General features: G+C 40.9%; 1 protein-coding gene across 1 annotated transcript in view; it reads left to right on the top strand.

The window, feature by feature from the left end:
- Positions 1 to 21139, top strand: part of ITGA9 (integrin subunit alpha 9) — a 223247-nt gene that overhangs the window by 190171 nt on the left and 11937 nt on the right. Inside the window, exons 24-27 of the mRNA XM_086468071.1 lie at positions 6255 to 6380; positions 6983 to 7102; positions 8804 to 8905; positions 16931 to 17050. Coding sequence (XP_086324197.1) covers positions 6255 to 6380; positions 6983 to 7102; positions 8804 to 8905; positions 16931 to 17050 — 468 coding nt within the window. The remainder of the gene's footprint in view (positions 1 to 6254; positions 6381 to 6982; positions 7103 to 8803; positions 8906 to 16930; positions 17051 to 21139) is intronic.

Genomic DNA, 21139 nt, shown 5'->3' with positions numbered 1-21139 from the left:
TTAATGTTTTAGCATCTCCACTTTGCTGTTTAAATCTTGCCTCTCATGATTGTGTAAGTTTACCTATTGGAGCTGTGCAGTACTGGTTTTCCTTACCAGCATTGCTGGTTTTAGTCAAAATCTTTCAAGGATTGTGTAAAATAGGTTAATTTTTAAAATTATTTTCTGTTGTTTCGTTGGCTCTTAAATTTGTTGCCAGAATCAACAAAACTGCTCTGATTCAAACATGTTTCATTATCTGTGAACGTTAAACATTTTTGGCATATGGAACAAGTACTCAGATAACATATTTACATAACTTATTTGTCTACTGTTGAAAGTCTGACCTTGTCTGGAATTTCTTGTCAGTACCCTTTTTTTCCTCAGTGTGACATGTTAGAATAACCATGCCTATTAGTTCATCTGCGTTCACCTACTAAAGGGCGAATCAGTATCTTTGAATCAGGACAGATGTATATGTTTTTTCCCTAATATTAGGATGAATGTGCTATGGTTAACAACAAAGACAAACAAAAGTGCATCTGTTATTTATTACCCAGTTTGCGAACTTGAACCACTGATTAGGCACGCGTACATAAATAAAATAGTAAAAAAACTCAACCTAGTAAGAAAGGAGAAATATGTAAAAACTATCTGGCAGCAATTTCAAGAAGACTATGGCCCAACTGGCCTTTGGAGCCAGTATACCCCAATGCTGATGAGAAAGGCATCCATTTCAGAGTTAAACAATGTTAACAATTTTTACAAACTACTGATCTGTGTTCAGACCTTGAGTGTGTTTCCCGCAGGTAAAATTGCTCTTCCACATATCTTGTGTCTCACAATGTTTTTGCTGAGCTTGCCCCTGTGCTTTTTCCATGGTCAGACATGAGTTTGGTTCCATCACATGCACTTACAGCTGGATTCCACCTTCACACTTGTTTTATGTCAGCTTAATTCTGCTGACTTCCAGACTCTCACTAATTAACGGGTGGTGATTTAGCTCAAGAGGGGAATCAGGCTTACTGGGAGAGCCTGGAAACCTGAAGTTTTAATACCATACTGGATTCTTTTGCATTAGGTGGAGTCTAGTGCTGTCCGTAAGGAATAAGCTGAAGATACACATTTGCTCACCTGTTTATCTCTTAAAATGTCAGTCATGATATATGGGCTTCTTATGTGCAGCAGGGTTATTGTACTTACTGCTTCATTGGAAGGAACAGCTAGTTTCCTCTTGTTTTTCAGTTTCATTCTTCCAGGAGACTCATATCACACATGCCTACTTAACCCCGTGCCAACTGCTAATTCCTACTTCCCTGTGCTTGGTCCTCAGCTGACCTTCCCAGCCACTGTTTGGAAATTGTATATCGTTTCCCTCTCCCAGGTTGGTATCTTGTACAGGATATGGGGCTCTGAAAAAAATGAAGGGTCTTGCCTTTGTGTGTTAAATGGTTTGAGCTTAAGTCTAGAAGGGGCCACTGGATTTCAATCCACCTGTGAAGTTTATGTTACAGGCAATATGGCCTGACCCCTTAAAATGCATGCTAACAAACCCCAACAATTTCTTGAAGTCCCCAAAGGCTTGCTAGAAATTGTCATGTTCTGAGAGTAGCCGCAGATGAGCAGAAATGATGTTATGAGTACCCTGAAGGTGGGGGACAGAGCTGATAGTAGAAGGGGAATGAATGTGCTGAGTCAGCAAGTGCGTTATTTCTCCTAGAAACTCCAAATCCCCTAAACCCAGGGCTGACCTGGATTAGAAATGTGAGGTGTTTCACTGGCAGCCCTGGGTTATCCTCTGTGTCCCCAGGGGAGTGCATGGTGATGGTCCCTGTTGTACTGGTACCAGCTTGTTGGAGTGCCAAGCCCATCCCAAGTATTCTCATAAATCCCTACACGTGCGGGGAAAGTCAGAGAGGAAGATCCCTGTGCTATGTAATAAATCCAGCATGCTTTAAGTATCCTGCAGGTTTTTTAGGATGTAATGTCTGTGGAGCGTGTGTGATAGGTTTTACATAAAACTGTTTCACTCTGAAATGTCCTCCTGCTGCTTTTTCTTAAGGGTGGTGCAATCTGATATGATTAAAAATCATTGCTACTTTATGGGTTTGCCACTGCTCCATAAGACTTTTCGAATACTCGGAGTCCACTAAAGTCATCCTGTGGGAATTTCTGCCTTGTTGCAGATACAGCATTTTTAAAGCATGAAGTAGTGCACATGCTTTCTCCAGTGGTTACGTCTTGTCTCCGAGAAGTGTAGTGGTTTGTGCTGACGACAAGAAATTGGCAGAGTAATCTGTTGTATAGGCTGTCCTATTTAAACGTTCTCTCTCAAGCATGTTTATGGGCTCTTTAAGAGGGCAACAACTTCCAGCAGATTAACAAAGCTAGAGACTAACTTGTCTCTGAATGTGTGGCCATTTATGGGTAGGGTCAGCAGCATAAGGGATATTCTGCTTTTTTGCATGACAATAGATTAGTAATACTATTAGCCTTTGCAGAGTTATGGTGACCTTTAGAGGCCTGTTATGCAAGGTGCCATTTACTGCCTGTCTAGTACAAATGTTCTGGCTTTTAACTCTTCATGTTTATGCATATTGCATGTATATGCCATGAAATGGGAGAATACACAGATGTATGTTCACAAGTGAGTAGCGGTTTTCATTCCCTTAGATTTTGGATTAAGTGTCACATATCCACCTTCTGGAATCAGGCCAGGTGTTTGAGGCACCCAACAATAACCTCTCACTATTAGAAACTGTAGATGGGTGTTCTGGCATCCAGTCATGTTCAAGAATGCAGGTGAGATCTGAATGCAGGCTCTGCTGGCTTTAATCACTGATATTCCACAGGGGGAATATCAGAGTGGGTTTTGGTTTTTTTTTTTACCTTTCTTTACCTTGGGGCTGAGCAGTTTGACAAAAGTACCTTTGAACTGGAGATAAAAACTAGAAAAAAATAATACACGTGATGCATCAATGTTAGGTGTTTTGCAATATGTGGCAAGATGTTCCTAGAGAATGAGAATCCCTGTTCCAGAAGGCTTTGCTTATGTAGAAATGTAACCATTCCAGTAAGAAGCAATATGAATTCCAGGAGTCCTGCTATAGGAGTTAATGTAATATCCACACTCATGGGTGGAAAAAATTGATAACTTTTTCTTAGGAAGCATGCATAAGGTATATTTTGTGCATCTTTAGAGTCATGACCCTTTGCAGAAGTTCTGCTGGGCTGACAAGTGTGCCTTAGAGTGCTGCTTTGCTAGCATCTTAGTTCGGTCCAGAAGTGAGCTTTTAAAGCAAAATCCTCATCCCTCCCCACGCAGGGAGCTGTGGTTCACATCACAGAGTGCATAGACTGGATTCCTTTTGGGGCGGAAGAAACACAAAGGAGCACACAAAGAGTGCACTTAACACTAATTTGTGGCTGCAGCACATTCAGGCCACAGGAGCAGACTCAGAGTGAGTTAGAAAAGTATGTAATATAGACATGAGGTATTGAGGATACCATGCAGTTAAGCCTGGTTCACGTTTTTGTTTGGCCTACGTTATGTGCTAATGTAGATTTTGTCTGGGTACAGATTTTAGGTACACTTTCAATACAGGAAATTTAACTGTATTGCTACTGCACCAGATTGCAAATGATTTTTTGCAGGACTTAAAATGGGTAAATCCCTTCTGGAAAACAACGTGAAACAACCTTCAGCAGAGACAGCTCTGAAGCAGCTCCTTGGGAAGATGCAGGGCTGCTCCTGCTTGGTACCTCACCCAGGACAGGGTTTTTACTTCCCAAGCTGCAGACTTTCATTGTAAACAAAGTTTAATGAAAATTTACCATAGTTTTGTCTGACTGGTTGACTGAATCTTCCCTTTATGCATGTAAAAATGGAGAAAAATAAGAGATGGTGTGAAATACGTGTCTGACAGTGACCCTAACAAAACAAATAAACAAACAGCCGCCCCCCCTCCTGGGAAAAAAACAAAAAACCAAAAAAACAAAAAAACAAAACCCAAACAAAAAAAACCCCACAAAAAAACCACGAAAACCAAAACCAACAACTGTGGCCAGTTTTTTCCTCCTACCTCAGCATGATCCACACATTTCAGAGTTGTTTTTTTACTTTTTTCCTAGTGCTCTGGATCTGTGGTTTCTAAGAGTGCTAAAAGAAACTGCATGCTTCTCAGTTGCCTTGCATCCTTTCCTGCTTACTGGCTGTTGGCATATGCCGGTTGATCACAGATACCCAGATGAATATGACCTAATTTCTACCTGGTTGAATTCCCTCAAATTCTACAGGCTAGGTAGTAGTGTCTGCCGCCTTCTAGGAAGTGGCATCCGCTTTTGGCTGTTAAACAGGCTGTAGGTGACCTGCTGCTCTGTTCCAGAGCAGTGCAGGTGACAGGAGGCGCTCGGTCCTTGCACATGTCCCTCCTAACATGGACTGAGAGACTGAATTTAGTAGCTGCCTTCGGTGGGATTACTGCACAGTTGGCAGAGAGGAAAGGGTGTTTCCAAGATCAGATTTAGTTCTCTGGAGGTGCCTTTCTCTGTTTCAGCTGAAGTGTTGTAAAAAGAATGAGTCGTAGCCAAGCTTCAGTTTAAGAAAAGATAATCATTTAGAGAAGAAAGGACCGTATTTATGTTGCTTCATGCCAGATAATTCCTCTAAGTCTTGTGAGAGATTTCTGCTTTCGTTTGTTCTTACGCAGTATGTACAGGCTGTAAATCAGGACTATTTGGAGAGTATGCCAAAAGCTGGGATAGTGCAGAAGTTCATACTGTCTTTTCTGTACCTCTTGCATGAATCTAATGACATCTGTCCGAATGTCTGGTAATTCAAACTATCAGGAAGAAAGAGCAAGTACTGAATAGATCTTGACTCTGCTGTTCTTGATTTAACATAAACCTTCTGGTTGATCTGGATCTAATTCCCATGTGAAAGTTCAAAGTAAATAAATGTCAATGGGCTTTGTGAATCTCTTACCTACAGTAAAGAATGAAAATTCAGTCCAGGTGATCTGGACAAATGGAGATCATCATAGTCTTAATTTTCAGTTGATCCCAAGGAGACTATAAACTGTGGGTAGCTACCGGTGCCTGTATCTGTTGGGAATGTAAGGACAGATTATGTAAAGGCAGATTATGAATACATACTTCAAAGAACAGATTAAGAGTTTGTGGGCCAGTGAAGCAGAAAAGGTATATCTTACCAAGACACATAGACAGCACTTGTCTGGAAAATAGCATTCAAGATCTAGATAGACCTTTGTTTCTTTTTTTGGTGATACTTTGGCTAACTCAGCTATAAACTGTTTAATGCAGAATCAGTCTCAGAACGTGCAGTAATTTCATATCTATAACAACTTTTTTTTCTCCCTCTTTCAAGGATTTGTGATTTGAATAAGGTACAAGTTTTCATCCTCTCAGAATAGAGGATGTGGGGAGGTCAACAGCAGGATGTGTAAGACTGTCACGTGTTGGTTTGTGGGAAAATCTTCTCTCTCACTCTTATAGGTTTTAAGGATGGCAGCTGGACGAATTTGCTGATACTTTTCTGTCATAATTTGTATTAAATTCCAATAGACTTTCTTCAGTGAATATTCATAAGCTGCAAAAAGCAAGACGGGTTCTCTAGTGCAAGGTTATCTTAACTGAAGATCATTTTATTCAAGCTTGATACGTTTCACTTGCTTCAAGCATCTGCTTTTCTCGACAAGTGAATAAGCTACTGATACAAAAAGTTTATTTTTGTACGATTTATGCTGAAGGTTAAAGGACAGATTCAGTGTCCAGGCTTGTGCATTTACACAAAGATTTCATTTATCTAGTTAGTTCTGATATAAACTTTGGAACAGCCAAGTTGGCCAAAGCACCAAATAATATCTTTACAAAAAAGGTAATACAGAGGGTAACGCTGTTGATTTAAAATGCTACATGGTGATTTATGTCTTTCACTGAGATTCTTCTCCTCTGTCTCTATCTCCAGACACGTAAAGCACAGACACCTATCTACATGTGAACTAGGTTAGATACATTCGTATCCTATCCAGTCGAGAGACAAGCATTTTCAGAGCATGGTTCATTTGGCTTACTTTAGATATTTTCTGGAGGATTATTTGACTCCCAAAGTGCTTATTTCTCTCTTTTTACTATTAACGGGAGTCCAGACATCCAGCTCAGATGTGGGTGTATTTTTATGGACAGGCTAATCCCACCTTCTTCTGTCGTTTAGTTTAAATCAGAATAATAATTGTGATTTATAATTGTGCTTGCAGGTTGGTCAGGACAAAGGAAGCTGTTCTTTTCACAGAAGCCCCAGCCCATGCATTGTTCCTCAAGAGAATGAAAATATTTTCCACACAATATTTGCTTTTTTCACAAAATCCGGAAGAAAAGTATTGGTAAGAAAGTCCATGTACGGCAAACTTGAACATACAGTGTGTCTTACAAAAGACTGCATCGCTTAGCATGAGGAACTCAAGCAGATAGTTCATTATTGAGCAACTGTTTGGCACATGTATGCTAATACTGATGTTGTGCTGTGGGGATGTTTGGTGATTTTAATTATCTGATTTTCAAACAGAAATAGGAAGTTTCAGGAAGTGCAGTAGGAAGGGAGTTACCTGACATGGCAGCACACACTTGGTGACCAGAGCCCCCTCTCCCATGTTTTGTCAAAGGCTCACAGGGCAGCCGGGTCCTGCACAGTGCTCAGGTCCTGACCCATGCACAGGGCTGACGCGCAGCAGTGTCCCCACTCCTCCCGGCCCCAGGTGCTTGCCTGGCTCAGCAGCTCTGCAAAGGGCTGAATTTTACCTGGCTTGCTTTTGTGCCCGTTTTTGTATCTAGCTGTCTTCAGGTCTTGCAAGTTGCTGCTATTGCAATGCAAGAGTGCTGTATTTTAGCGTTTACTGTGTAACTTAGCTGGTGTGTTTGCTGTCACACAATTTGTCATGGAATTTTTTCCTCCTTTGCTTAATGGCTTTTTCTATATTTCCTGTAGGACTGTGAAAGACCAGGCAGGTCCTGCTTGATTATACGCTGCAACTTAAGCTCACTAGCCAAAGCAGAGTCCTGTGATATAAGTATCTACACACTGCTGAATACTGAGATACTGAAGAAGGTACACACTTTCTTTGTAATTTGTCTTAAATACCACTTTAAGTATGCTTATGTGTGCCAACTGACTCAAAACTTACATTCCTTCCTCTCTTTACTAGTGTGGTATAAACAAATCATGGTGTCAAAGAAAACAGATCTATTTATCAACAATGTGTATGGAGGTGTTAATCCTAGTTCTTACCCATTGCCCATTAAGACAGAAATAAATTAAGTTCAGAAATTTATACATTGAGAAATAACAAATGAGGCCCCTAATTGTATGTAAGGTGTTAAGGCTAGAGACTTCTGAAAGTCGAATTGATTTCTGAAAGTTTTCATTCTCAAAAATGAGAAGTAGAGTAAGTGCATGTAAACTGTGACCAACTATCTATCATTCCTTCCGTGTAAACAGAGATGTGACAGTTTTCTGTAATATTTTACTTCTCATGATTATTATTCAAAGATGATACATCACAACCGTATTAATGCTGAGCTTGACATTTGTGACAAGAAACAAATGGTTGCAAGTTAATTCCTGTCTTCTCTGAAGCCGCTGAATGAGACAGTGAATCTTTTAAATTTCTCGTGATTTACTGTGTTTTGTCATCTTCCTTTACTTACAAAAATGCTGACTGCGTATTGTGGCAAGATGCTGTAAGATTATGAGGGTATAAGATAATCAGAGGAGAAAGCTGATAACATGAACCTACTAAAATGAACCTGTCTTTGATAGCCGCTAGATTAAAAGCATTGGAGAGAGCCCCTATTAGAAAGCAGTTCCTAAAGCAATTGATAGCTCTGAGCCTCTCCAGCTGAAACCAACCAGTTTGCTAATATTTGTTGATGTTTGAAAACAAGAAATATAGGCAAGGCCAGAAGATTCAGGTGTTTGTTACATGCTTATAGAAATACTGGAATATGTAAGTAAGTGACTGAGTGCACACAATGTGTGCTTTTGGGAAATTCAATCCTGGGAATAGCCAGGATTCATCCTATCTGCTGGGTCCTTTGCAAGATGACCATTAGCAACACTTCCTTAAAAGACATGCAGTGCTTACACATGTGTTTGGGTCAGTATCACCCATATATGCCATTTGCTACTTACCACCCACCCTCCCCAAGGTGAACAGCATACAAGTGAATAACCAATGAGTTGAAATGGCAGCTTACTGGATGTGCGGGTTAAAATGCACTGTGTAAAATGTAGGAGAAATATATATTAATAAGAGGAGGTGTACTTTGAATATTTAAGAAATTTGCAGTGCACAGATCCAAAAAATTAAGAAATTTCCACCTTGATATATAGTGGATTTTATCCGAGGTTTCATATATCTTTTTTTCTGTTCACTTGAAGAAAAAGCAGGAACTTTGGTTAATATTGAGCCTGCCTGTATTGATTGGCACTGTTCGGTCTTTTGTGGTAAATGTGGGAAACACTAACAGGCCAAATGCAAATCATGTGTTTAAAGTCCAACACACCTGATCTTTTTTTAATCTGAGATAATGTGCTTGGTTTTGTCTGTCTGTGATGAGCATAAGGTATTTTTTTTCAAAACAGAGTTTTAATGAGGATAGTACTTAACTCTCAACCCAACCTCCACTAAGCATTGCCTAGATGTGTTTATTACCCTGGCAAATGTTTGATGGTTTTATCTAGGTTTTTTGGTAGGTTGTTTGGGTTTTTTCACCCTCGAAGCCAACTCTTCCTCTTTTTACTTCTCAGGACAGTTCGTCGGTCATCCAGTTCGTCGCAAGGGCAAGGGTGCGGGTGGACCCTGACCTCAGAGTTGTGGAGGTGCCCAGTGGGAGCCCAGAAGAAAAACCAGTAAGTAAATAAACCTCAAAGAAATCTTTCCTCATCCCAGTGGGCTGGAGATCGTTGAGAGCTCTACGCAAACTGGAATTTGTGGCTGGGCTGGGCTAGCCCATGAGAGTGCCCAGACTTTGGCTGACTACACTAGCAGTGCTACGTACTGTGCTTCTGTGGTTTTGCTCTCTGTGATAACTGTGCCATCACAGTGAATGATGTTGTGTGGAGCAGGAGGATCTGTATTGTACTAACCAAAATTGTAACACCCTTGAGGTATTCATGTCAAAATTAGGTTTAGCTTCCTGTTCTAGGGTTAGGGTCTGCTTTAATCTAATTCAGATTTTACTTGAAAACCTAGCAGAGACTTGAAACCCCAGCAAAGTCTTTTCAGATGTGCCAGCATGAAATATTTAGAAGTGTTAATAATATTTTTGGGAGCTGTGAAAGGGAGGTCTAAACTTTCAGAGATTCATGTAACCGTTCCATTGTGCTGAGCTGGTAGAATGCTGTATGACCTGATACTGCATTTTGTGTTGATCTTCATGAGGATGGATTGAAAATTGAAGGGGAAATATTAAAGTTCAAGGTGAATTCACTGTATATTTTTAGCTGTAAGTAAAACAGTACAGGGCCATGTTTGCAATTTACTGGAGAAGGAGGAGCTGATGGCTTTGGTTTCTTACTACCAAGTCACTTAATACTTACACATGAAAATTGAATGGGGCAACACACAAATTCATCTTTTTGCCTGGTAAAATTTTAAAGTTTCATTTCTTATTTCTCTGTCATGTGAGGATCAGAGGTAATCTGAACCACTTTCAGTTTCTCCTCTTGCTGTGTATTTTTGGAGCATGATCTAGATACCATCTCTCAGTTACACTTTTGTCCCTGGTGATTATCATCACTACCAGCTCATGCAACCATTCTCTCATTGGCTTTGTATCAGTGAGTACTATTGAGGTTTGAGTGTGAGCGCAATGAGTTCAGCGCAGTTTTGGAAGACACTGATGGCCCAAATTAAAGCACTCATCTCAGAGATACTGAATTTAAAACCCTACAGGCAAAGGAAGAATTGAACTTGAGTCTACTTACTCCCTTCAGTCTGAATATAGAGACACAACTACAGTGACCATCTTCTCCACCATCATGTCTGCAACCCTAGACTTAAATTTCTATTTTATTAGACCTGTCAGAAAAAGAAATTCTTTTCTATGACAGGACCCCGTTTTTTCCCTTCTGTTTTATTTTCTTTGTCAGGTTTCTGGGCCATTCTAAAGAGCATTAAAAAATAGACTTGGCAGCTGAAATGAAAACCATAGCTAGCCTTCCCTGGGAACGTGCCTTATAAGTGATCTGCAGCCCAGATTGTTAATACATTGCTTGATCTCTCTTTAGTTCTGCAGCTTGCACAGAGCAAATCTTGCCATTTTATGGCAAAGTTTCATTAATGACTGAAGGAACATCTGACGGTGATACCCATGCCCCAACTGAAATGGAAGAAGCCAGGATCTCTGTGCCAAATATTTTGATCTGTAAAGGGTTTTAGAATCTCTCAGAATGATAGGCACAATGTAAAATGTGTGGGATTACTATTATTTAATGTTCAAAATTAAGAAATGTTTTTATCTAGGAATGCAAGCTCTGCTGTATTTCATTGTTATCTAATGTTTGGAGAAAAAAAGAAAACAAACAAAAACCCCATTGTCCTCTTCCTATTCCTGGAAAGCCTTTCATCAAGCCTTAAGTTGCAATTATAAAGTGCACTGTGTGTGCTGGGAAGCTATATTAATCTTAAAACAAGAGCTTGCTCCTAGTTCTTGGGAAGCCCCAGCTGTAGAGGAGGATGCTTGACATGTTGTAGCCATGTAACATCAATTTGTAATTTCAAGTCTTTTCTAATGGGAGTGCCTTTTGCTCTCTCCTTTATGCTATTTCCATATGTCTGTTGGCTTCACCATTGCTGTATGTTTTGCATAGGGTCATGGTCAGGGAAAAATTTAAGACGTGTGGTTTGGCTCGAGGTATTAATTTTCCCCCTTCTCTTTTCTTGTGGAATGCAGAAGGGAATAGTGCTTATTGCAAGCCACAGCTATTCAGCTGGAAGTGGAGGCAGGAGAGATAAAATGTACTTTGCTCATACTCCTCCCTTCCTTTTTGAATCTCATCCTATATTCTTTTCATTGACCATGGACTGCTGTACCATATCCGTTTGGATAGCAGCTCCTTCTGAAGAGTTGTGCATGGACTTACTTTGAGTCTGTTTATGAATGTGTTCCCTAACAGTGAAAAACATTTTCTTAGACACTTTATCATGGTCAATTTGAAAAGGCCTTTTTGCTTTCTGCAGCTAAATATAGACTTATTAGCGCATTTGAATGGTTCTTTAGAACCAGATGCCCTTACTTCACTGGGCAATTTTACAATATAGTGTACAATATCAGAGTGCAAACTATCTGTAAAGAAGGCAAAAGGAAAAGGATGACTGATATTTGTGATGCTAGTGTAAGAAGTACCAGTGGTGGCAGGACCACTCATATAAATATCAGCTTTGTCAGAAACTGTAGTAGACGATTTATAAGGGAGATGCAAAAGCTTGTGTAAATATCCATAAGCTGGGTAGCAGGCTGTCTTTGAAATGAACCGATTTTTTAAGAAGATGCATTTATGCAGTTTTCAGAAATCATTTGTCTGGATTTGGATATGGTTTGGTGTGATTTGGAATGATATATTTTCCGTCTCCAGTTACAATAGGCTGTTTAAACTGTTATGCTGGACAAGTCAGATGAAGGTGAGCAGAGTTTGGATTTGGCTCTCTGATGACAGTTGTATTAACAAGAGTATATATTGGCTGAAACAGATGGCATGGTATTTTCAGGAGGCGTGCTTTCTTTTCTTGAGTGTGTGCGTTGTCCATGAAGGTTTGGCTCCCTCCTCCTCTGCTTGTGAGGCAAACCCAACAGTAAGCTCTATGAGACTGTGGTGGTCAAATACCAGATCCAAAGATTCACATCTTATGCTTGCTGCTTGTGTGCAGGAGGAGGAGTGCTCTTATGGACCAAAAGGACTTCCTTCTGTGGAGGGGAGAATAGGCTGGATTTCAGAGAGCCAACTGAATGCCTGAGTCTCCCTGTCTTGAAAGTGAGGGAATGCAAACTGAGTAGCTGAAAGGAGAATCCCAGATAAAATGCGTGCAGCTCCTGCGACAAAGTGTCCTGTAGAGCTGAAGGCTAATGTATAGCTGTCTGATGCTGTCAGCTCAGCACAGGTATGCTTCATCAAGCCTTTGACCCTTTCCCTCCTCCTAGGTAGAGTTCACTGTTCTCTCATTTTCAGCCCAGTCACCCCAGGTTTAATTCAACACAGGCAAGTGGTTGCCCTACATGGATTCTTTTTTTTGCTCAGGATTTAAGTATGTTTATGTTTCCAATGATAAACAAACATATTTTGAGGAAAATAACAACAAAAAAGAAAAACTTTTTAAAAAAATGAAATTTATGGTTGTGAAGACCAACAAGGTGTTTTTTGAGTGGTCTTTATATGCATATTTATATGCAGAGATTTAAATGCATTTTCACATACCTAAGCTTTAGTCATCTGCCTGCAGTGCAGAGGACTCTTGACTTTGGCCTGTTCTCCATGTCTGCGTTGGAAGGAGCAGCCTGTGATGCTAGACAGTGCTCATGATGTCCCAGCCTTTTTTTTAATGCACATGAGAATACTTCTTCAACTCAGCGACCCACCACCACCCCCTCTTGCCTTTTAGAAACACTCCGCATTTTAAGGTACCAACTTCTTTCCAGCTTACCTTTGAGATGGGTGTGACATCCTAGCCTGGCTGGAGCCGGGTACGTGCTTCCTCCAGCAGCTTTGCAGCCTCCCTTTCCAGTGGGTTATTTGCTACCTTACTGTTTTCACTGTGTTTTTCATTTGGTGGTTTTACCTCTCCAGCTGTTACTGTAACAATCCCTTTGTGGATTTTGTTGTCTTTGCTGTGCAGTCTGATACATAGAAACAGAACAATACACAATAGCAATAAAATACAGTTAATTTCCCGGGGATAGAGACAAGCAGATAGCAAGGATACCTCAGGTTTGTATTTTTCAAGAACCTCCAAGGTTTTTCTTAGTATATGTAAATAAATAAATATATAAAAAGGGATGCATATACATATATCTACAGATGTATAGGAGAATGGTATCTTTACTTAAAGTTCCCCCAGGTATAACGGGACTTGAATGGACAAGTCAGACAGCAGTGCAGTGTGGTTTGAAACACCAGAAATATTCTGGGTGATCATACAGAAATAAAATAGCATTTTTTTATAAGCCCATGCCTTCCATGGTGCTTTGGTTCATGATACAAGTGCATGAAATTCATTTAGTGCGTGTAAGCAAAAAGAAATGAAAATTTTGCAATTATGTATTTCTAACCAGATTTTGCTGATGTTTCTTGTCTTTCTTAGTTCCAGTGCAGCAGCATGTGTGTATTCTGCAAAGGGCTTCAGCACAGTATGAACTTGAAGTGTTTGCAGAATTCCTGCTCGGTTAACTACTTAACTTCTTGCCTACACACTTTACTGAAATAGAGGGCTTTAAAAGCCCTAAGCAAAATGCAAAATTCTGATTCTTTTCAATTTGTTCACTAAGAATAGCGTTTGGCACAGGTAGAGGATGAACTGGTAGATGCCCTTGTCCAGGTGGGTTCAACATTTCAGAAATCAGTGGCAGGGTGCAGATCTGTTACTTTGCAGAGGGGCAGTTACATTGTGTAAAACCTGATTGACATGCGAGCTACGTACAGCTAAACGGCAAGCTACACTGCCTCCTGGGCTTCCCGACTTTCAGATCGCTCAAGTACAGTGTAAAATGCAAAAAATAAATATGAAACAAAAGCTCCTCATACATTGTCAAGACAACTGCATTTTTCACAGCCTTTTGCTGGTGTTTCATCAGAGTCTGCAAACAAGCCTTTAATCCGCTCCATGTTTTATGACCGTTGTATGTGCTTACTCAGAACCAGACTGCTGCCCCCCACAGCCCTCTCTGGGATGCTTTCCCAATCTTCTTATCTTCTGCATCAGTCACTCTTATCACTCCTGTCTTCTTTATCGGTGGTAGCTGCCTTGTGCTCCCCAGCTCGTTGGCTGTGGTGGACAGGACAAGGAGTCCCAGGTTCGCTCGAGATTGGCTTTCAGAGACTGGGCGATGGCCAGTGGGTCAAGTGGCAGGCAGCGGATGGTGCTCTTCTCTTTAGTAACGTTACCCTCTGCCTCCCTCCCTCCCCCGGGATGATTTGCTTCCCTGGCCTCCCACCACTTACTCTACTGGCTTCTTGCTGATACTCCCAACGTGTGTTGTACGTACCCTGACTGTCTTCTCAGTCTGCTCTGATGGGAGTTTGTCTTGGGTTTCTTGCTATTGGTTGCTCTTTCACCAAAAGCCATTGCAGTGGCTGTGTATCAATGCAGGAAGATTTTGAGGGCTTGAGAGGGATAAGGAAGTTAACATGCACAACATTGCTGCTCCTCTCCAAACACAAAGCCACGAACAGGGTTGCTTTTGTGCTTCTATGTTGATTCCAGACTGCTAGAAGAAACCGGATAGGTAAGAAGCTTTTGTTGCTCTCTGCCCATATAGCTTGAGCTGTGACTGATACAGCGAAGCTATTCTAGCCAGTGTGCTTCAAACCTGAAATGTGGGGCTCTTGCTGTAGAGATGATGTATGATTTGATCTCTACAGCTGTTCCTGGCTCTGTCTTTTGGCAGTAGGAAGGACATACAGGTCTATTGTGCTAGAGGTTGTGTTATGTTAACTTTCCTCTCTGAGTAATGGAGAGAACACACTATCTTTTGCATCCACGGACTGCTTGAAAGGTCTCTTCACTAAAGTTGACAATAATATGTTATGAGGTTTTTTCTTTTAGAGTCAGAAAGGAAAATAACATTAGTGCCTTATCATCTAAGAAATGGTCATCTGACTTGTGTGCGCAAGGTGGATGCTATCCATAGCCTCTGTGAGAAATGGACTGCCACATCATATTGTCTTTCCAAGCTGGCTCAGAAATACAAGGAAAGCACAAGATTTGTGTTTGATCGTTCTGTCTGGTATTTCCCTTTCGCTTGTCCTGGCTATGAGGGAAACTCTACTGCTTAGGAAACGTTCTCTGTTCAGCAAGATGTCTTAAAAAGTTTGACAAAGGCTTTGTGCTAACGTCTGAAATGCTAAAGTTATTCTTTTTCTTGGGTGAAGAACTGGTCTATGTTCGAGAGCTATTTTGAGCATTGTGGTACTAATTATGGGAAATACTAGATAATGCTATCTATGTATAGCTTCGTTCCTGTCCGTTTGTTACATGTTCTTGTCTCATTGTCATCCAATGCCTGATACTATCTCATCAATAGAAAAAAATGGTGTATGTAAATCAGCTGTGTTCAAATTCCTCCCCCAGAAAAGCTGTGGTCTTAATCAGCGTTAGCCTGTGAAACTGAGATGAAGAATCTTTGAGTACTTTTTTATGAGAACACTGTGACAAAATACAGCCCTACTCACCTGCTTTTTCTCATCTGTGCCTGTAATTTTTGTGGGTGTTTGCTGAGGCTGCATAAGCTTATGAAAACAGAGAAATGTTCATTAGTGGGATCTTGGGAGGCTGTCGTCCCATTTCCCACTTGAGGCATGGCTGTTGCACACACTGTCTCAGGATCCCCATGGCTTTGTCTGAGGCTTGGAAACCTGCAAGAATGGAGAACCTAGAGCCTGTTTTGTCCCTGTTCCAGTGCTGCCATGACCTCCCTGTTGCAGCCTTTTCCTGAATGCCCACCTTCAGCAACCATAGGGGTTGTATGGTATCATGTTCCCTTTGCTGTCTCATACGTGATGCTGTTTGAATGGTGTCACCAGTGAGTGGAGGTATTTCATGGGTCTTCCATGGGCCTCTTAAAGATGAGTATCTTGGTGTTGCATAATTGTATCTGACTCTAACTCCTGGATTATCATCTACTTTTAACTACCACATTTGTTTCTTTTGTTTAAAAGATTGATTTAGCGATTAATATGTTCAAAAGGGTTTTGATATTTTTAAGCAAAGATGATGAAAGTGGTTTGTGAAGGAGGGAGGAAAACTCACTACTTTGCCTTCCAAAACAAACCAAAACAAAGCCAGACAAATCAAACATATTATCTTTTTTTAAAAAAAAAATCCCTGCTGCCTCTCTGCATTTGTTGGATATTGAATTGCAAAATTTAACATAGAAATAGCCCTCACTGAGGAGAATCGGTTTTGGGTTTTCCACTGAGGAACTGGTTTTAATTGAAATAAGAGACTGGAAATTCACATAGCATATACGAGTGGTGTAATTTGCTCCCATTTTCTTCTTAAGGCAGACGATTAGGGAAAGGTCTTTGTAGGATGTATTTCTCTGCCTTACGTGCTACACAAAAAGGGAGAAGAGATCAGCAAGGGACTGCTCCCTGCATTCCCACAAGAACCCATGACATCACACACCCTTCCCTCGTTCACACAATGTGTCTTGTGGAGCACAGCAGGGACGGTTTGTGTTCAATAGGGATATATATGAGTTGCCTCAGTTTTTGTGAAAAAAAGTTAACAAGCTCAGCATACATGAGTGTTTCATGTGAAGCATCGGGACGTTCAGCAGGGCCAGAAGTAAGACAAACCATGTGAGATGTCATGGCAATCCCTGCCAATCCAAGAGATGGAGTTTTTCACGCAAAACTTTGTGCACCTTTGGTGGCCCAGCACCAGGTGTCTGGGGTGGGGTAGGGGGTTGTCAGGGTAAGAGTTCTTTTGGAGTGGAAGCTGATATCCTTTGGATCCAATGCATGACCACTCCACTTAAAAGCTTTAAATCCCTTGCGAAAAATAGATGGAAAGCACAAAATTAGGGACGCATTCCATATTTGTTTGACAGATGAAATATGATCAGTGAGGCCACCATGCAATGTGTTTAATAAGATGAGTACAAGAGAAAACAATGTAACTTCCAATCATAAAAAGATCTTTTTCTAATTGCTTTGTAGGTGGTCTTTGAGGCTTTGCACAATCTGGAGCCTCGTGGGTATGTTGTCGGATGGATCATTGCCATCAGTTTGCTGGTGGGAATTCTCATCTTCCTATTGCTGGCTGTGCTCTTATGGAAGGTAAGGTAATAGATGCAATGTAAACACCAAGGCTAGCTTAAAGTTATCCTTGCATTTAACACCCATTTGCTTTAGGAACTAAATAATTGTCCACTCTATTACAGAAGCCATCGGCCAGCAAAAATATTTTCATGTTCAAGCTTTTGTGAGGGTCAGGGGACACTCATGATGTAGAGAAAAATTGGAAAAGTGGATTAGTTTGTTGTTTTTTTTTTTTTAAGAGCCTGGTTATTAAAAGTTGAAATGTCTGATACTGTTTCAGGACAAAGGAGGTTCCCTCTTAGAAACCTGCCGTTGTCTCACACTTACATACTTCTTAAATCTCTATGGTTTTCTGATGACTGAGGCTCACCAATTTCAACAGGGTTTCCTGAAAATCAGGTCAGCTTTGACCAGCTAAAAGATTGGGTGCGTGCCTAGCAAAAACCAGTTGGTAGCTACTGTTTTCAAGAGGTAGATGCTGGGGCAGGAGAGGAGTATCCAACAATAAATTCTTCAGATCCCCCAAAGAAAGAGTTCCAGATGAGTAAAATGCATTACCAGAGCGAGAAGCACTGGGACCTCTTAAAAGCCAGCCTTCACACCATCTCTGATAAGATACAGTTCTTGTACCCAAGCACAGTTACATGGTAAAACTGGGCTGATGCTGACACTTAGCAGCAGCCATCTGGTGTGGTAAATATGAAGGGTAAGGAGCTTCGAGTGTTTTCATTCCTCGGTTCCCTGTTACCAATCCATAAATTTAAAAGGCCACAGTCAAGGTCAGGGACTGTCTTTGAGAAAAGTAAATCTCAACTGCACACATGGGAACAAGTCCAACCTTATTTTGCTTCCCGTGGCGGAGGTCCAGCAGCCTGATTCGCACTGTTTAGCAGCATGTGTGCTGCAGGCTCTGCTCGCCGGCTATGCCGGGACTGGAGGTCGCAGCCCCAATGTGCTGCAAAAGGACATACCGCTGCAGGTCGCAAGGCTGTAAAATAGATTTACAAACCTGGGCCAAAAACTGGCTGTGCAATTGTTATCATAGATTATATGTGTATAGCTGTGTTATAGATTATACATCTACTTTGTAGATCACATAAATTTTATATGGGTTATAGATTTAAAGTATTTTTATAGTTAGTTTTGAAGATTTTTAAGCATATACTGACCAGGTCAAAATTGACTGTGCTTCCCATTTGGAAAACAATGTTTGACCACATTCTAGGATATCTCATAACTTCTGTTTTTCTGCCATGTGGGAAATGCTTTTGCTTTCTGTGGCAGAAAGGAGTGAGGGGGAAGAAAAAAAAAAAAAGTGTGTGCAATTAAGGCAGCAGAATAACCATGAGAATGGAAAAATATGAGATTGGAAGAGGCCCAGGGTTTATGTCCTGATGACATACAGTTTTGAAAAAGAAGCTGCTGATACCCGTATGACTGATTTCATATGGCTTGTTTCCTGAAGGTAAAAAGGCACTAGATGAACTGTTTGAATATGTGCAAGATAAGAGGAATAGCACCTTTCACTGTGAGTCTCCATGAGAGTCTGACACAAGTTCAACTCTTGGTCTCTACTAGAATTAATAGAGTCCTTTGCTTCCTGGCTTGTTCTTGAGACTTGAGCTCTTTTAAATTTTATAGAGATCATTCAAGTACACATGAATAAGCTGCGTTTTGTTGCATGAAAACCTTAAAGGAAATTCCAAGTGACAGAAACAAATAATTATAACTAACACCAGGCTTATAGAGCCCTTTGATGCATGCAGATCTTAAAGTGCTGAGGCAAAGCAAGGTGAGCTACCTTGCCCAGAGTCCTGTGGCAGAGATGGCAGTAAAAGCCAGGCTTTGTCACCTGCACTCCAGTGCTGTATTCATGGAGTTGCATGATTACTAAAGGAACTAATAACTTAAGATTTTGTTTTAGAGAAAAGTGATTAAAAATTTGTAGCTGGTAGTATCAGCCAGTATTTTCATTTAAGTCTTAGTTTGGAGCATAAATATACATAGGTAATACTTTGCACTCACTAGTTGCTATATTTATTAAAGTTACTGGCAATATTAAAGTTGTCTGAGATAAAACTGACATGGGAAAGTTGCAGTCCTACAGAGGAATCTTAGTTGTCTAATTGTAAATATTTGTTAGACAAAATTGGCCAAGTATATCTTACAGTCATTCCTAAATTTTGTGTGTGAAGAACTCAGAAAACCTCTTATATTAGAAATGTTTTAGTCTTCAACTGTGGAATGAAAGAACAGATTTGACCTACATGGAGTTTTGGGCGTCTGAGAACCACTAGTGAGAACTAGAAATGACCCAGATTTTAGGACTAAAGTATAAACTAAATTATATTTTCATTAAGAAATTAATTAGAGCTAAACTGTGGTTCTGGAAGGCAGCTGTTTACGCAAAACAGTGCAGGAGCTGGAGCAAACTTACAAGGGAACTGAGCACTGGCAGCAGTGAGGGGCTTGCTGGCAGCAACTGTCTCAGCCCTGTGTGGAAGGTACACTGTCACCCTGTGCACAACTGTGCTGTGAGTGGTGCAACACAACAGACAAATCCTCAAACATATCGGTATTTTGCAGATGGAGTAGGCAGCTCCTTGAAGTTGCAGAAAAATCTTAGAATACATGTAAATATTTCACATAACACACTGCTAGAATTAATGCCATTAGCAGGAGTGAGATCTCAGGGACATTCCAGCCCAAAATCCTGTTTTGAATCAGAATAAGATTACTGTGCATACAGTAGGATGAGGATGGTAATTATTTCATTATTTGTAGATCTAAAATTTAGGTGTTCCATGCCAATGGAAGTGATGTGAAACGCCTGATTGTTTCACTTCAAATAAAAGCTTATTTATTCATGTGTAAGACCACAGGCAGGTTCATGCACACGTAACAAGCTTTCTAGCATGAGCTTGATCAGGTTTTGACTGGCTTTGCTTCTGTTTTTGTTTTAGTATTTCGGGTAGACATCATGTTTCCTCTGGTTTAAGTGCGTGCAGATGCACAGGGGGGTGAGCAGCTTTTCCCTGGCTTCCACAAGATACCATGCAGACTGACAAGAGTTGCCCCATTTTTGCCTTTTGTGTTAGATAGCCCAGTTTTACTCTGACCCTTATGGCTATTTGTATCTTGTTCATCACTCCAGATGCCTTTGTGCAGGCATCCATGGGGGTGTGCTCCCACTCTTGGCAGTTCCTCTGCAGCGCAGCTCACTCTCCCTACTTGTGCCTTGTCTGTGGTCTCCTGTGTGCAAGAAGAGCAGGAGGGGCTCTTGTGCTGTTACCCACAGCAATACATCTTGCTTTTTACTGTGGAGATTTGCCTGCACCTCTTTGGTGGCCTCCAGATGCTCGTGGAGAGTAGAGCAGGGGAGGAGGTCAGTTTGCTTCAGGACAGCTACCCATGTGCTAGAGGATCCCGTGGTTTCACAAGCACTGGCAACAGTTCAGGAGGGAAAGGCGGTCACGACTGGATTGTTTTGGGGAGTGCTGTCCCACACATGTTTCCCTCAGCTGTCAGGACTGCAGCCATGCATGGGGACAAGATCCCCTTTGGGCTTGTGCATGAGTAAAGCAGGGGAGAATTGGCATACACAATGCAAATGAAAAACTGAAGCGTGATATATTATAACCCAATAAATATTCTGTTAATAATAGTAGTGCTATTGAATTGCTATGTGGATTGAAGTTTCTACATTTGAACTGGCTTGAGTTGTGGAGTGAATTATTCAATCCATATTATTTAAATAAAGTGCACAGAAAGAAAAATAAAATGGTTTGTGCCCAGAGGATATCAAAGAGCGGATGTGTAAGCAAGTACCAGACTGGACATTTGGGCAGCTGAGTGATCTGTGGAGTGAGCCGTGGAAGTGATTTGCAAAACAAAGATTTTACATTCATTGCAGTAAAATTATTTTGTTTCTTTGTGGCATGTTTAACACAGGAGCTGGACTTTTATCTAAACTTATTTATCTAGGCATTAAGCTTCTTTCTGGACTGAGCCTGTCCCTGTGGTATCCAAGCTCTGACTTGTCTAAAATGAGGTTTCTAGCATTGTTTTATAGCTTTGAGATTCCTGGGGCAAAGAATTGATCTCTGG

Source organism: Leptosomus discolor, chromosome 7 (genome assembly GCF_034619465.1).
Source record: "Leptosomus discolor isolate bLepDis1 chromosome 7, bLepDis1.hap2, whole genome shotgun sequence".
NCBI classification, from domain to species: domain Eukaryota; kingdom Metazoa; phylum Chordata; class Aves; order Leptosomiformes; family Leptosomidae; genus Leptosomus; species Leptosomus discolor.
Note: the sequence above shows the minus strand (reverse complement) of the source record. Positions and strands in the feature narration are given on the sequence as shown.